Source organism: Lasioglossum baleicum, unplaced genomic scaffold (genome assembly GCF_051020765.1).
Source record: "Lasioglossum baleicum unplaced genomic scaffold, iyLasBale1 scaffold1929, whole genome shotgun sequence".
NCBI classification, from domain to species: Eukaryota; Metazoa; Arthropoda; class Insecta; order Hymenoptera; family Halictidae; genus Lasioglossum; species Lasioglossum baleicum.
This window is the reverse complement of record NW_027470988.1, coordinates 10,516-28,616: the sequence shown is the minus strand read 5'-3', so window position 1 is coordinate 28,616 and position 18,101 is coordinate 10,516. Positions and strand designations below refer to the sequence as shown.

Genomic DNA, 18,101 nt, shown 5'->3' with positions numbered 1-18,101 from the left:
CAAATGAGAAAAAATATGGCTGTTAACATTCCTAACCTCACCAATTTGATATGTACGTTATCACATGCTAAGAGATAACAGTTTTATCAAAGATGTCAACTACCAAACACCGTCAGTCCGTACAGAAAGTGTTTAGTGATAGTTCTTGCGTGATGTAGACCATCCGAACAATCAATCGATATTCGTTTCAATCTTAAGTTTGAGAAGAATGTAACGAAAAAAAGTGAATTATAATGTATCGAATATGTTATTGGTGAGTAAAATTGAATCGCGAATTTGCGTGGCAAGTACTCACCAATAAGGGAATATTAAGAAGATGAGTATGCAAGTGCATCTTCGGATAAAATTTAGGATAAAGTAAGTTTTCGTTCGCTATAGTGGCAGAACGCTAAAACGAACAGGAGAAAAAAGATGGCTGCCGATGGGCTGCCATGAAGGGGCTGCGTCGCTCATGCTCGTGGAAATGGGACGTTGCGACATCGAAGTGTCACCGTCGTGCTCGTGAAGTGTCACAAAGTGTTCACGAAGTGACGTGAAGTGTTTTGTGCTATTTAAACCGCGGATTAATTTTCCGGGATGGCATCCGACGGGTAAGAAAGAAATTTTTCGATTCTAGGAAATGGAAATACGGCACGATATAGTGACTATGTTTTGCGGATCGATAGTGAATTTTTTCCCAGTGACCCGTCCCAGTTTTCTTGGGAGAGAGGCTCGTCATATTCTTCAAACACAATCGTGTTTCTCTTACTTTTCTTAGTTTATCAACTGAACTGGGTGGGTCTTGCTCGCTGAAATTCTTTTGCATTTACATTTCGCACGCATTATCGAAGTCATGTTTCTCCTTTTCCTCTCTGTCTTTCACTACTTTTGTTTTTTCTCCTTTGTATACAACTATGTACGAATGGATTTCTGCTGCGTATTTCAGTCAATTAAACGGATAGCATGACATCAGACAGTTGCTCGTATTGCAGTCAGCATTCCTATCAATTTATGGTTATGGGGGTGGGGGTGGACACCCTTTTATTACGTCGAAACTTTGCTCGTTTTCAAATGTTCCTCCTTCTTGTTACATTTTTTTAATATTTCCTCATAATCATCATCGTTTTCTCGTAAGTTTTGCTTACCGGAAGATTTATTATCTGCGGAAAAAAAACTTTGGTAAAGCACTTTTGCCGTAGATTTGGTTGAATACTATTGATTAATTATTTATAACTTATAATTAACTTGTCTCGATTTTATTTTTCATTCTTAAAAATTGATTAGACTGGCTGTCATTTTAAATTTTCGAGTACATTTTATTCGATCGACAATTTAATCCTTACATTAAATATCCCACTGTATATATATTTTTTCACTTTGCAGCACTATTTTTAGAGTTTTTAATTATAGTAATAAAAAGGAACAACAAATTTATCTTCGAGTGCACCTACATGCTTTAATGATTTAACGTGCACGCAAGTAATTTTATCATGTTTAAATATCGTTGTTTTTAATAATGTTTATTTTATTATCTTTATTGGTGTATGATAAATTTTTTAAAAATAAATTTTTAATTGCAATTTATATTAGATATTATATTAACGAGGAATATAATTATTTTCTTGTGATAAATTATTTAAATAAAATTTGCATGTATGTTAATTATGTAAAATTACAAAGTAAGTAAAACTAAAATATGAAAACTGTGTAATTGCAGTAGAATGGAATGGGTGGAAATTATAGAACCTCGCACTAAGGAGCATATGTATGCTAATCTCATAACTGGAGAGTGTGTATGGGATCCTCCACCTGGTGTACCAGTGTAAGACTTAAATATATATTTTTTTATGTAGAAGTAAATATTTTAAAATACTATTTATTCTGGATTATATTATAAAGAATATAACTCAACTTTCTTATACAGAAAAATAATTACTTGCTTAAGATTATATTGTCTTTTTGATTAATTAGCTTGGTGAAAGTTATCATCATATAAGCTTTTCCTTTTATGATAGAGGAAGTATTTATAATTGACATGATTTCTATTTCACACATGCCTAGACTCTAAATATTCTTTGTGACCTAAATTGATAAATAATTAAAATAAGTAGTTTTTAATTATATTTATAACAAATTTAGTAGTTTTCCCTTGTACTAAACATTTAGATATATACTTTATTGCTATATTTTTAATTACAGAAAAAAAACAGATAACAATCAATGGTGGGAATTATTTGATCAAAATACTTCACGGTTTTATTATTACAATGCAACATCCCAAAAAACTGTGTGGCACCGTCCAAGCAATTGTGACATCATACCTTTAGCAAAGCTTCAGGTGAGTGATTCATCTCTTCTGATAACAAATATTTAACTTGAAAGGGTGGTGATACAGCATGAAAGATATCCAAGACATTCTGCTAAAAATTAGGTGGGTTTTGTAGATATCTGAAATTCCAGTTAGTGATAAAAATCTGTTAACATTATGTGTTTACTTACTGAACATTGTGTTTGATTTATTAAGGATATAAACTGTGATATGTATAGATACAATGATTTAAAAGCTTTTCTATACTAGTACATATTAATGTAGTATTTCTGTAGAATGTTGAGGACATAAAGTGAGCAAGCTGACTGCTCTTCATATAGCTATAAATAGCTGTTTGTGGCTAAGAGAAAAAAACTCTGGTTTACATTATACCATATTACAAGCATGAAAATTATTTCAGAACATTTTATATTTTTTTTATTTATATCACTGTATGAATTTTCATTTCTTAGTGTAGAAATTTTAAACCATTTAATATTTTTATGTCATATTATTTTTGAAGCCTTTAAGAAATAAAAAGTAGTTGAGAATATTTTCACTTATTTTATTTTTAATATTAATAATATTAAATTTAATGAAAAATATTATAAAAATGTATTTGATATATATTATAGACATTAAAGCAAAATACAGAACCAGCAAGTAGCAGTGGAGTCGATGCACAGAAATCAACCGAGCCAAGAAAGAAAGAAATCTGTATCAACACAGACCCAAAACTCCTTCAGTCAGTCGATTAACAAGGTTTAATCATCAAGAAAGTTCCAATTTATCTTCTTCGTTGGTATGTATTTCATTTTATAACTCTTGTTTTAAAAGAATAACTGTTACAGCAAACCTTTTATTATAGCAAAGTGGTAGTGTAAATAAAACAAGAACATCCAATGTTGGTGTGGATCTACAAACATCACCTCCTTCACCATCTCCATCTTCACGACGACATCATCATCATCATCACCATCACAATAACAGACATCATAGGCATCATGAAGTGCCCACAACTCGGCGTCAGCATAATCATTCTCAGGATTCTGGTCGGTCTAGTGATAGTTCTGTCTCTCACAGCCGTACGTCTTTGGAATCGACTGGGTATCGATTATTGGACTCTCCGCACCGACATCATCATCGTTCTGCCACACAGACATCGGCAAGTCAAGCACAGTCTTCACCCAGACAACACAGTGGTACGTTGGAAGCTAGGGGACATAAGAGTGGTACTCTGGAAAGTGTGAAAAATCAGAAGTCAATACCATTGGGTGAACCACCTCCATTAGGTTTGTCGCTTTCAACTAGTACTCCCCTATTTAAGAAGAAGACATTTGTTGATTCGCAACGTGAGGGTAGGGCAGGAAATTTAGAGTTTGGAAAAGAATAAAAATGGTAAGAATGTGAGTTAAATTTCATAAAAAATTAAGTTTCTGTGGTACTCTTACTCAAATAAGAAGTAAATGGAAATAAAGTTAACTCAATTTGTATTTTAATGCTATAGGTAGAGAAAGTAGTAGAGGTTCGTATGGTCCTGAGCCAAGTACTTCGCCATATCGTGATTCATTAATGGAGTCTAGAATAATTAGACAAGAGATGCCTCCGTACCGTCCGCCAGAAGTTCAGTTGAGTCATAGTTATAAATCACAGGGTGAAAAGTATGGCTCCCTGGTGGAAAGCAGTAATCGTTATCATAGAGATAGAGAAAGAGAAATTCACCATAGAGAAAGAGTAAATAGTTTGGACAAAACAAACACTTCAGCCTTTTATCCAAGTTCCATACATCCGCGTAATATGAATAAGCAAGATAATACTGGTAGTATAGGAAGAAGACATCATGGATGTTCAGTGTCACTTTCAGAAGCGAATGTTAGAGATATGTATGTGCGATGTTAGCTGAAAGAAATGAACCTTCTAAGAGTCTCGTTAGAGGTGCAAGCGTTTTAAGTAATGCATCGAAGCAAAGAAGTCTTGAAGTTGCGGAACGAGAAAGAGAACGGGAACGTGATAGAGAAAAAGAGTACAGAAGAAATACGGCATGTAATAATTCATTGGATTGTAAGTACATTCTTGTCTCTTTAAAATTAAACATATCAATTATAATATTTTTAAACATTTTAATCCAATTTTTGTTTTTATATATTTTAAGGCGTACCGCAACCGCTAGCTCGCAGTTACAGTTTTGTACAACAACAAAAGCAGCAACAAAAGTTGCAACAGCTGCATCAGCAGCAACAGTCAAGAAGAAGAGATAGGGACGATGATTCTATGCACGAACGTTATCTTATCAGGTCAAAGTCACGAGCAACCTAGACAAAGGCTTAGTAGTAATACTAGCAGTAGTAATAGTAGTAATAGTAGCAGCAATAGTGCTGTAGGTGAAGAAACAGAAGGACTCACAGAAGCAGATGATAGTAAAAAAAAGAGAAGTAATGGTAATCCGAGTCCGCCTCCATCTCCGTTTTATGGGAATCTGCTATCTGACGCCGATCACTTGTTGCCGCTTCAGCATTATATTCTTCAGCAAGCAAAACTTTCAGGTGTCTATTTAATAGTAAATATTTGAATTTTGTTTTAGACAGTTAATAATACTTTTTTAATTTTATAGGTTGTTATAAGTTTGGAGATCCATTATTAGTAGAAGAAGGTGATGATTCTTTAGATGAAGAGGGTGGAAGAGGTGAAGGTATTGGTGGAAGAGCTGATGATGATTCTGATGATCAGTTTGCAGATGATGAAGCAGCAAGCAACCAAGGTGATTCTTCTAGTCAAGAATATCTTGAAGATCACTATGCAGGTTAGTTGCTATTCGTATAAAATATTCTGTACTTTAACAAATTTTGTTTCAAGCATTTATTTATCTTATAATATATTGAAATAATATTTGTATAATCGTAGATTTGGGTAATTATGATACCGCGGCTTAGCGACGTATTACAATACTGCGGATACTTTAACAAGGCCACAAGTACGACCTCCATCGCCACCGAATATTCCCTCACAAGTAGAAACAAGAGAAACTGTAACAGCAACTACCAGACAACCGCCAATTCTACCGTCTACTGCGATAAGTTCTGTTCCTAGCGTTGGTACGGTATCGATAATACGGATGTCGAAGAGGCGAGACGAGACGACAGTGCCGGTGGTGGTGATATTGAGAAATACGCACAAGACAATCTTAATTTAAACTGCGGACGCCCAAAGGGACTGCGTTTGCTGTTCCGGAAGAAGTTTAGCGTCCGTGACATTCTTAGTTGGTCTAAAGACCCGATACCACAGCCAATGTTAGTGGTTGTAGATGGTGAAAAGTTACTGAAACGAGAAGCCTGTAATTTATTTAGGCTTGTGCAAGTGTATATGGGTGATCGGAAAGCCAATGTAGGAATGACATTAGACAGTGTAGCTATGGACATTGTGAATACAGCATATTCAAAGCCACCATTACGGGATGAATTATATGTTCAGATCTGTAGACAGACTACAGAGAATCCACGAAAGGAAAGTTTGCGCAGAGGTTGGGAATTGATGGCTGTCTGTTGGCATTCGTGCCGCCCAGTGCGACATTCGAACCTTATCTTGAAGGTTATATGAACAGGCATCGTGATCCCAATTTTCAGTTTCCAGAAGTGGCTAAGTGGCCAATTCATGTGCAAGTTAGTCATTATGCAACTGTCGCCTGTCGCCGTTTACAACGAATTGGAGCACATGGCAAACGACAGCCTCGCAAGGCTACTATAGAAAGATATTGATCAAGCAAGAGTATGTTTCTTTCTTTCATTAAATAATTTTATTTTAATTTTGTTTTCCATTCGAGTGATATACATCAATGTTATGGATGCGCTTGTTCGATCTTGTAACAAGCTTATCCTAAGTAAATACTGTTACATAAATCTTAAACAATGTATACTTGGTCTAATATATAATTAGAATATCTCCAAATTTAAGACAAGATTTTGTAAGTTTTACTTGATGAGTTTAATAGCAAAGCTATTACAAGCTTAATATACAAGCTTAAAATATGGTTAGTGAGTAAAATATTAGAAATATAAAAGCCTATCAGGCATTGAAGTTCTACATCATTAATTATGTAAAATTCACAAAAGTTAAGAAAACACATGCTTAAAACTCCAATTTCTATTGTCATTTAGAAATGTCTAAAATACTACTTGGAACTTTGTACGAATTGCATCAAATTAATTAGTAGCTGTTATTTATAATGACTTTATTTAATCTTATATTTCTTTCACTGAGTACACTTTTCCTTTTTCGACTTCCTGTATTTCCTAAGCTTTTCTAGTTGGTTTTTAATTGTCTTCATTGACATAATATAAGTAATCAATACATAATTACATTAAACTTTTTCCAGTATGAAATGCAAATTCGTTTTTTGTTTTTATTTTATTATAGATTCAGATTTTCCGAGCGTCCATGTTTGGGGCGACGTTATCAGAAGTGATGGCTCTACAAAGAGACAAATTCCCAAATCGAGAGTTACCATGGATACAAACCACGTTTGACGCGTCAAGTGCTGGCGCGGGGCGGTATTTTAACGGAGGGAATTTTTAGAGTGTCCGCGGATGCGGATGAAGTCAGTGCTTTAAAGGCATGTTTGGACAGGTTCGAAGATGGTACGATTTTGGCAGCTTCTCAAGATGCTCATGCACCTGCTTCTTTGTTAAAACTAGGGTTCGAGAACTTTACGAACCATTGATACCTGATTCTTTTTACACGGAGTGCGTGTCGATGAGACACGATGATGCCGAAGTTTCTGCAGCTAATGTTGCCGCACTTGTAGATCGCCTGCCTGACTTAAATCGTCGCGTTCTTTGTCACCTAATACGATTCCTTCAGGTAAATATCTTTATTTAATTTGATAGAGAGAATACAATTCATAGCAGTTTGAAAAATTGAACACGAAAAAAAACAAAAAGATTTATACAAGAAAAAAGCAAGCATGTTTCAGTGCAAAGAAAAAAATAATAAAACAAATTTGAATCATTTTATTAAAAGTAGAAATAGAGATATTATATATCTCTTAATCACGCGTTCTACTTATTTTTGTTATGTATTCACCAGAAATTAATGAGTTCACAACAGTGATTTATTTTCCTTACTTTCCTATTGTTTAACTATTCTTATTGCAATGTATGAAATATTTGTTCCAGATTTTCGCCAGACCAGAAGTCGTTGCCCGCACTAAAATGGACGCAAATAATTTAGCAATGGTGATGGCACCAAATATACTGCGGTGTACCTCGCAAGATCCCCGCGTGATCTTGGAAAATGCACGAAAAGAAATGGCTTTTGTTCGTACTCTTATCGAGTCATTAGAAACCGCTTGGGTCGATGATCTTCACTGACCATTCTATTGCGCGCTAGAGAAAGAACGCTCTAGAACTACTATGCCAAATGAATCAGCTGTATATTCACATGTATTGTTAGTTATTTCACTGTTCTCTATTATCTTTCACTTTTGATTTTCTTTTCTTTTCTTGTCATTATCACACAATGCTCCATAGATCCGTGGATGTTCGTAATGGTAATTTAGTGCTAAAGTCTTACCAAGCTAATCACTGATCCCGCTCCTCGTTTTCCTATTTATTATTTATATGCAGATTATATGTTATACAGATAGAGATTATTAGATTATATTATGTATATCGCTATATATTCATATTATATATTTTACCAACCCTTGTTACCGCGTTGAACAAACGCGGACGGCTTTTTTACTCGATCATTGTTGAATCTCGTGTAAGATAAAAATCATGTGTTACCGTGTATAGCTGCACTCCGCGATGATCTTTTTGTATAAGCGACGAATTGACGTGTACATCGTTTATCGAGGAGTAAACATTGCAAAAGATTAGCAAGCTGTACAAGTGTGTTTCTTTTCCTGTAGCCTTTGGAAACTTACCTCTCAACAAAAACAAAACATCGAAAAAAGAAAAATAGGAAAAACGGTTTTTTTTTATTCGATAAAAAGCATTATCAAATGTGATTATTAATCAATACGGTGTAGTTATATGGCATAACAAGTTTATTATAAGAGTTTATAATGCAAGTTATAACGCAAGATATACCCGTACCATTTACAGTTGCAACACTTATTCTCAGTTTGTACAATTTTTAATGTCGAAAGTTACCAGTAATTGTGTATTTAAACATAGTATTTAAATTACATAAAAAGAAGAGGAAATATCACAAAATGATTGTCGCTATTACGTCGCAATGGACAGTATTTTTAATGTAAATATTATATAAAGGTGTACGTAGATACAGTTCACACTTGAACCAAAGATTTTTGCATTAGCAAGTTCTCGCTAAAAGTCGTTGATTACTTACAAAAAGTTACCTGCTTTTATACTAATACCTAGCATTATCTAGTTACATCTATTTAATTTTATATACAAGATGTACAAAGTAATTGATGGTAATTAATACTGCTGCAGACGCGTGCCGATTTTTCTTATATTACAGAATTTTAATCATGTTTAATATTTATATACCACCGCATTTTACAGCAACAAAAAATGTGAATTCCTTCGACATATAAATGTGAATTTATTCGATATTAAGTTTTTTAAATACCTTTTTGTGATATGTGAAAATAATTCCACTGTCATTTCGCTTTCGAAAGATAAGTATTATCGTTTACGATTTTTTTACCTGTGACTCGTGCAACTTGTTCTTTCAGTTGCTTATTATATGTTTGTAGATGCAATTGTTTTTTTAAATAAATTTTTTGTCGAAATAATTTTCGCTTCGCTTTTTGAATAATCAACAGAATTTGCGAATATACTTTAAATTATAAAATTATAAAATATAATTTCAGTTAATATTTGTAGATTTTTCATGAGTTTCACCATTCATGTTGCTAATCCTTATTGTTACAAATTCACTAAATTCCACTTTAATTTTTATACTTTTCACAGGAACGAGAACCTTAAATTATCACGTTGTAACAGACACATGTTAAATGAATTGAAGATTAGCAGTTGTCAATAAAAGATGCTGTGGAACCACTAGCAATTTCTGCATACTCCTGTCTACTTGCTGAACAGAGTTTACTGCTGAAGTCTGCGTCTCTTCTTCTGCACATATAATAAGGTATGTAAATTTATAAAAAATATATATAATGTCAATTGATCTAATATTTAATATTTATAGTTTAAATATCGTGTTAATTATCAGCATGATAGAAGTTGATCAGAAATTGACTAATGGTGCTTTAAGTTGTATAAAGATATTAATTATATTGTACTTATGTCTGACTTGTATTAAATTAACAATAGTATTTGTAATAAATAAAATTTAGTGTTTAAACGATGTATTCTAAGTTTTATTAATTTTACAAAATTGTGCAACAATATGAAAATAATTATGGAAAATTAATAAAATTATGAAAGAATTATAGAATAATAGAAAAGATTTTTAAATTGTAAATTAATTAAGAATAAATATAAGAAGGAAAAGTATGATGAAAAAAATATCTTCTTCCAATAAACATATCCAATATTGTCTAATTTTTAAATAAACATGTTTTTAAGGAAGAAAACTAGTAGCACCTATTAATTCATAATTTTCTTTACAATTATCATTTTCAGTAATGGTTCATGTAGTTTTGAATAAGATTTTGTACATTCTTTATTATAAAAATTATCTTATGCTGTTTTAATAATAATATTATTAGTCATAATATTCCTTTAACATAAAAGGAGATTACAACACATTATTTATAATATTTTCAATAATTTCAGCATTTATTTTCTAATATAAACTTAAGTGCAACTTTTGAGATTAATATTACTTCACTTTAAACTGAAAATGAAATACCTTTAATAGTTATCTATTTATAATAATTAATAATAAGAATTAATTATTATTAATAATTATTCATAAAATATTAAAAATAATACATTGCAATTTCTAATAATGTTGTACTTAAAATCAATAAGTATTACTACAAAAATATCAAAAATAAAAATATAAAGATATAAAAATTAAAAAGTTTTATAAATTTCGTATCAAGCAATGTACAAATTTTTACTTGAAATTTTATCAAAGCCACACGGAGACGGCTAATGTATGATGGGTTGCTTGTAAGTAGGCGCATAAATTCATAAGTTTTACCGTTTTATGAAATATTAGATTGTTGTATACAACATTGTATACAATCAGCAGTGAATATCTATACTTAAATATATTGTATATGAATGACCAAAATTAAGATATTATACGAAAAATATATTAACATACATAATCATTATTTCATGTCAATGAAAATAAGTATTGTTAAAAAACGTTCTTATGTTTTCATTAATATTAATGAACAAAGAATTAAAAAATATTTAATGTTTATAATTATTCAGATAAAAGTCATTATGTATGCGAAATTTAAAAATACCGCTTCTAGTGTTGAAATGATCAACTTACCCTCTTCCTGCGAGTTCCATAATGTCCACAGTGACACTGTTCACATAGAGACGATCGTTACACCAAAAAAAGCAAAGTGATCTTGGTTGCAGTACGTCCATGTCGTAGGTCCATGAGAGTTCGACACGTTTAATTTTTCCAATTTCACCAGATGCAAGGGCTGCATTAGCGACAACCATTCGAACCGTTGATCCGTGTTCCAATTTCATGTAACCACTATGATTGAAAGAAGTCACAATATTTAAGTTTTAAGTAAATTCAAGTTTATCTAAAGAAATGTTATTTCGTCTATTAATACATTTGAAATCAATGATTACTTGTTTACGGGATCACGTTCTAAAATTTTTATGCTTTTGTATTTTTATTGATTAAGAATATAGTATAATATTTATAATATATATGTAATGATATTATAAATCATTGATTTATATTGCTTTTTAAGAAAATGATGTTTTATGAATAAAATGATAAGATTAATTTTCTTAGAATTATTGAGGTGGGTAGATATTACCTAGGAGTGAGATCGATGTCTCGAATAATGGCGTTTTCCGCGTGAAGAGTAACTTTCATAAAACCTTGTACCCAGCTTTCTGCGGATGATGGTCGCGCAAGATTGATCGTGATTCTGTAATGTCTCCCTAGGAAATTATTAAAATTTGAAAATAAAAAAAAATTTATAAAAATTTAAGTAACGAGTAATATTTTCAGGAAGTCGATTTATTAAATATTATTATTCAATATTTATATTTCAGACAAGTTTTGAAACATATATAACTGTTTACATCAAACATTATGCCAAAAATGATTTTCATACTAACAAATATTAAAAGATAATTGATAATAGAATTTAAAATTAGAGAATTCTTTTAATATTACAGGTAAACGATGTTTAGTCGATTTACTATTTGTAGATATCACTAGAAACGTAAACTTTTATTAAACACTTGCCATTATTTTAGAAAATTTATCGAAGAAATGGTTTTCTATTAAGTGCAAATTACTACGTTTTCTAAGCAGAATTAAAAAACTAAAGATTAATCTTCAGAGTAAGCTTTTATATTACTTATATGGAATGAGATAAATAAATTGTAATGTTTTCTTAAATATATTATTATCATTATATCATATACAACTTTAATTAAAAAAATAAGTAGTTTTCAGTTTTCCTTTTTTTTTATGAAGTTACTTAAGTAGAGTGATCGGGAAATTATTTTCCCAAGAATTAGTAAAGATAAACATAAATTTTATTTAATGTTTTAAAGATAGAACAAAATTTGTTGCTTGATATAAGTACTAGGCAATACAGTTGCATATATAATGAAATGAGAACCCGACTTCTATCTTTTGCAGAAAAATTTCTCCAATAAATATCAATTAAGTAAAATGGAAATTTAATATAGTAACGACGTCAGAATTATATCGAAAGATCTATAAACGTTTAGTAAAAGTGAGAATTTTAATAGGTTTCTGTTGCTTGGAATACTTCAGACTGGATTAAACGTATTGGATAGTTACAAACGTAGGAGTCAAGCAATTCTTTATTATTATGAATCTCAACAAACTGCTTTCACTCTGTTATCGTCACGAAGAAAATTGCTACATGTCTCGAAACTGATTTAACTCTGTTCCACATAAGAATCGATTAGAAACTTAGTAGTAATTTCGCCGATAGAACAAGATTCAGATGAATTTTCAATGATTTCGAAATGATTTTAAAATTATTTAAAATTCACTTGTTTAAAATTAAAAATTAAGTTTTTATTTATTTTGTATTATATAAGTTTATGAATTTCTGTATTTTTTATACTTTTATTAATCTAATCTCCAATTTCATATTCAATTATATTTTACAATATTTTCCTAAATAAAAAATTGATTCAATTAAAATTTGTATTTTTGCTTTCAAATAATATGAATCTTTCATTTTTAATTTTTTGAGCTGGATATTTCTCATCTTTTTTATATTTTTATATATACTTTTGTTAAGTTTGTTAAAAACATATACAAGCATAATAAATAATAATAATAAGTTATAATTATATTATTATAATTTAAATAAATTTAATTATTATAAAGTAATAATAATAATTTATAATAAGTTATACATTTTTTAAAGAAGAATAGAAGATTAAGAATAATAAAGTCTAAGGATTAAAACATTGTTAATACTTACTACAATAAGGATCTTCTTTGCCAGTACTGAAGAAAAATTTGGATCCTAATAAAGACAGAACATCTTGCCCCATAGCCTGTCTTCCTACTAAAGCTGGACTGGTGTCTGCATGATAACCCATAATCCCACAACTAAGACTATTGTTGCTTTTGCATGAAAAGCACTCTCCTCTGAGAAAGCTGCTATAACTAGAGCACTCATGGGCCACATATTGGCACTTAGAGTTAATGCTTTCAATGAAGAGTTTTATGGCACGCACATGATTGCAGGCCACTAGCACTCGCGATGCTTCCTCCAGACCTTCTTTAATGAGTGTCAGGGGTAAAGAAGGAGTGGTTTCGCTCAGATCTGTGCATCCTGGCTGTTCCTTACCATTGTTTGGATAGAAGTCTAGGTGGCCACATGGCTGACTCATTCCATATCCTGGAAGTCCTTATCATGTACTAAGTTAGTTTAGATTAATGATCAAAATAATACCTGTAGTTTGATTTATTAAAAATAAATTATATTAATCTAATATTTTTGATTCAGTAAAATTTATCCTTTTGAGCTTAAAAGTAACTTTAAGTTTATTATAAACCTTAATTTGATAGAAAATTGTATTTTATTTCTCTTTACTATTCTTTGTTCAGTAAGTAATTATTATATGTGATAATTTTATGATGTATTTTTTTTTTAATTAATTGAAGGGTTAATACTGTTTGTTTTTTATTTCTTAGTTTTATATATATAATAATTCTTAAAGTTATAAGCATAAAAGAATAAATATTTTGGCTAAATTTTTAAGTATTAAATATTTTATAGTATACGAAGATGAAAATGTTAAATTGTAATGATGTTTCTATATTTTTCCTTACCTAGGAAAAAGATGCTTTTGCCGTCAGTGTGAATGACGTCGACCAATTTGGCATCAGTGTAATCTAGCCTTAGATGACTAGGCATTCCTTGGAAATAAGGCTCTGCTGGATCCAATCCTGTAATGCGACCAATATTTCCTCCCATCTTTTCCCCTGCATATCCTGCAGTATGAGCTCCTAAGCTGTGTCCAATCAGGTGCACATCATTTGGGTCCAGTCCATAATTTGTCTGCATTTTAACAAACAATACTTCAATCTTTTAATTGTTTCACTTGCAGAACCATAATTCATATATTATATAAAATATATAAAATGCTACTTATGTATGTATAGTATATGTGACCGTTTAATGAAATATTAACTTATAAAGTAATTACAAAATTGAATATTTCTAACATGATTAGTTTCTATATACGTGCCTATTAAATTTTTCAGATGAATTTCATGTAAAGATAAGTTAAAATAAGTTTATACTTTCTATAATCCATTATACTTAGAAGTTTTTCCATAAACCAAGCTTACATAAAGTAAATCATAAATTAAATAACAATCACCATGTAAAAAGCAGTGGAGGAAGAGACTGTCTATTTAAGTTATAGATTTAAGTAACATACTTTTAGCTTTCTTCATCATTCAAGTCAAGAATTTGACATTTCTTCACGTTCTGCTTTTGAGATATCTGTACCACCTAAAAATGAACCTAAGTGATCTAAAAGTTTGTTTCAGAATGAGATTATGTTACAATGTTTCATAAGTTTTTTTTTTTTTTAACAAATAAAAATCTTTTCAGTTTCGTGAATGCACCTAGCTTTTCTATTCGAAGATTCATTTTACCTGCAAGTGTTTAACGAGATGAGCTATTTCAAGGCCCACTAGTCTTGTGTTGGCAGTTGCTTGAGTATAAAGTGGCAGACTTCCCCCAGCCCAGTCAACTATGATGACATTGAAGTTATCATGCTTCAGCAATTCATTCCTCATTTCCTATTATAATGATTGAAAAAATTAGATAGAAATATGAACAAATAAGTTAAACTGATTTGAAATACTTAAGATATAAAAAAAGTTATAAAAATTAATTTTAAATATGTTAAATATGATAAATAACTTATTTAGATTATTTAAAAATTCATTAATATTTGAAAAATAAATATAAGAAAGTTAAAAAGTCATTGTCTTACCTTGACCCAATTACTAAGAGGTGTGTCTATGAACCCATGTATAATGAATTTTGTTTTTCTTTTTGGACTAAAGGATGATCGCTTAATTGACTTATCTTTAGCAACTATCAATACTTGTCCCTATAAAAAAAAATGCGAAACATATTAAATTAAATAAACTGACTTTTATTTTTTTTTTTAAGTTTTTTAGTTTTTTAAAAATGCTAGATCAACTATTTTCTTTCCTGTAATCTTTTAGAAAGACAACTGAGAAATTGTTGTTAATGATATCACAGAAATGAAAATAGATGTTACAGAACAATGTTACATAAAATTTTACATAAAATATTACGTAAAAAAATCTGTTGGAGCATCAGTAAAATACATATACATATATTTTAATCTTTCCATTGGATTTCTTATCATCTCATTTCCTTCACATGTGAATTCACCAGAGTCTAAATAGAGACTCGTCCTACATATGAGAAACTTGAAAGCTATGTCGGAAAGACTCTCTAACAAGGCAGGGAAGGCTTATCTGGGTAAATCGTAACTCGTAACCGTGATTTCTTGTCTGACTAGTGACGGGACACTATAACGGGTAAACAGTGTCGCCTAGAGTTAATAGACAATTGGCATTATTAGGTTTCGTGACCAAAACTCTTGCCACCATATACAGGTGTTATGTTACACTGTTGAAGACTAGAAACTCAAAAATTGCGAATTCCAGTGTTTTTTCTTTTTAATTATTTGCGAATGGAAGAGTTTTTTGCATTTAGTTACGTCTAGATAAAAAGTTTTGAAATGTACGATAAAAAAATTAAATATTTATGTAATATGTTTATGTAATGCCAAAAAGGTAATTATTACGAAGAATGAAAAATGGTCAATTATTATGAGTTATAAGTTGTTTCAAAGAACTTCTTTAATAAGAAATCGTTAAATTAAGATTTATCTATAACTGACAGTGTTCTTGAGGCTCAAAAACAATGATACATAAGAACTGTGGAAATCTCTTACAGTGGTAATAGTAATAATAGTCTACATTCTCCTTTTATTTTACAAAACGATTGAGAAATACTGCACAATTTGTTTACAATGATCAATGAACTATTTAATTTGAGTTGAACTATCGTGTAATTAGCTTGGAGAAAAGAAAGAAACGAAATAAGCTAAATAAACTTAGAGATTGATCAAGATTCACATAGATAACGAAACAAAGGTAAAGGAAGATAAATTCTTGTTTTTCTGATCAGTTGTTGTTGGTTTAATTATGAATTTAAGTTTAATTCATCCAAATGAGCCGAGTTTCATTTAACCATTATTCATGTCGCATTAATTAAGAAGTTATTGTAATTTATCGCAATTAGCAACTGACAAACACTATTTGACGAGGAAGTGACTCGAATTAATTGTAAATTTTCTCTAGTAAAATATTATTATATTATTTTTATTTATAATTTTATTATTGAAGTAAATAAAAATAATTCCAACAATATTGCTGTTGAATAAAAATTTGTTTACTTACTTCAATGGGATTCTCGTTCGTGTACAGGATAAATCTAGTATTAATGACTTCTCGTGGTAATGGAAATACATTAAGTGGCCTATGGATGAGGTGGTACCAGCTCCTGGTTATATTTAAGCAGCCTAGTTCATCGTAGCATCGTGTTTCATTTTCGACTAATAAAATAAAATCATAATAAAAATTATTATAACAAATTCTTTCTAGAATTTATGCAAATTTATTTACTTTCTTAAGAATCATACTTATCCATAGATAATACTAACAGTAATGTTAATAATAACATCAATGATAATAGATGTATTAATAATAAAATTAATAGTAACAGTAATAATGATAATATAATAACAATTATTATAATAATATAATAGTAAGTAGTAATATAACAATAATAGTATATATTATTTATTAACTACTGTTATTCTAAAAATATTAATTTCAACCTTATACTTCACTGTAAAAAATATATCATATTTAAGAAATCTTTACAGTGAAAATAAAATTAAAAAAGAACTTGGTCATTAAATCTAACTTTAATACTATAATTACAAAAGAAGAAAACTTTATCGAATTTTAATCTCGTTTATATTAAGAACCATGACATTTAACATAGCATCTATTAATTATTACAAAATAAACTAGATACGGACTTAGCACTAGATCTTCCAAACAAGTCAAAATTATTGATATAAAATATCAATATTAATCATTTATTAAAATTAAATCTGAGTTATATATACCCAATTATTTTTATCATAATATTTTAATTATTATTACCTAATACATAGGTGCATGTTACAAATCGGTAGATCTAGTGTTAAAATTAAATCTAATATACATTAGAGATATCTAGAGAATATCTAGGCACGCATTATGGTCGGGTAGATCTAGCGTTAAAACTAACGTTAGTCCATTATACGCTAGAGATATGAAATTTTCAGAGATAATTACATGGTAACCAAGGAATGTTGACCTCGATTCGATCACTACGTGCCCATTGCCAAGGGTCCAGGATTCCGGCGGAGCAGATAACAGGAGCCAATGCGACGAGTAGCAGGATCGATGCTCCTTCGCCCTCGGTGACTCCTTGCATCTTCCTCCTCATCCTATAACAAAACAAAAAATCTATTTTAACCTTTTCAGTTCTGCATTCTGCCTTCATTATTAATATGATCACTAATAACCAACGCTTATCCCTTCACTGAGGCCATGATGGCCACCAGTGTTACTAATGATAATTTTTAGTAATTTTTTTACTAATTTCAGTAATTTTTTTACTAATTTTAGTAATTTTAGTGATTTTAATAATTTTTATTAATTTTTATCAGTTATAATTACTGATACTAATTTTTTTAATTTACATTCCTTTCATTTTAACCACTTTTTGAAAATTTGAACAACCTAAATAAATAGAAAACTTTGAATAAGAAGCATTAATAATTTTCTACCATCTTTTTTTTTTGCCATATCGTTTGATAATTTATCATTGTATCATAAGAATAATGGAAATTTTATTATGGCCCTCTGAACGTACTATATAAAAAAAATACGTGAAAGCCAAAGTGTTAATATATAAACAGGTTTTTAAATTTCATATTTTACAAATTAACATGTTTGTAAGGTTCTTAGCCAATTGTGTAGTATAGATAATATTGTGCATACT

The 18,101-nt window shown here is 30.1% G+C and overlaps 2 protein-coding genes across 2 annotated transcripts; one reads left to right on the top strand and one right to left on the bottom strand.

Moving 5' to 3' along the window:
* Positions 1–576: 576 nt before the first annotated feature.
* On the top strand, positions 577–7,650 carry LOC143221123 (uncharacterized). Its single transcript, XM_076446646.1, is given in 22 exon segments — positions 577–590; positions 1,697–1,801; positions 2,179–2,317; positions 2,923–3,000; positions 3,002–3,022; positions 3,024–3,089; positions 3,156–3,665; positions 3,667–3,685; positions 3,795–4,172; positions 4,175–4,348; positions 4,440–4,579; positions 4,581–4,830; positions 4,899–5,087; positions 5,189–5,206; positions 5,209–5,379; positions 5,382–5,825; positions 5,828–6,030; positions 6,032–6,049; positions 6,698–6,802; positions 6,804–6,972; positions 6,975–7,141; positions 7,456–7,650. Coding segments are annotated over 22 exon segments (3,573 nt in total).
* A 1,631-nt stretch (positions 7,651–9,281) lies between these two features.
* LOC143221122 (pancreatic triacylglycerol lipase-like) lies at positions 9,282–17,543 on the bottom strand. The gene is made up of 9 exons (XM_076446645.1): positions 17,390–17,543; positions 16,442–16,596; positions 14,935–15,054; positions 14,591–14,737; positions 13,757–13,985; positions 12,900–13,331; positions 11,238–11,364; positions 10,727–10,942; positions 9,282–9,384 (listed from the first exon to the last, which is right to left on the bottom strand). The coding sequence occupies exons 1-9, from the start codon at positions 17,541–17,543 to the stop codon at positions 9,282–9,284; spliced, it is 1,683 nt and encodes a 560-aa protein (XP_076302760.1).
* Positions 17,544–18,101: the final 558 nt, after the last annotated feature.

Excerpts from the sequence above, each read along its gene's own strand:
- LOC143221122 (XM_076446645.1), bottom strand. The coding sequence starts at position 17,543 with ATGAGGAGGAAGATGCAAGGAGTCACCGAGGGCGAAGGAGCATCGATC. Across the intron at positions 11,365-12,899 it reads CAAAGAAGATCCTTATTGTA|GGAGACATTACAGAATCACG; the intron begins GTAAGTATTAAC and ends ATAATTTCCTAG. Across the intron at positions 10,943-11,237 it reads GACATCGATCTCACTCCTAG|TGGTTACATGAAATTGGAAC; the intron begins GTAATATCTACC and ends TTTCAATCATAG.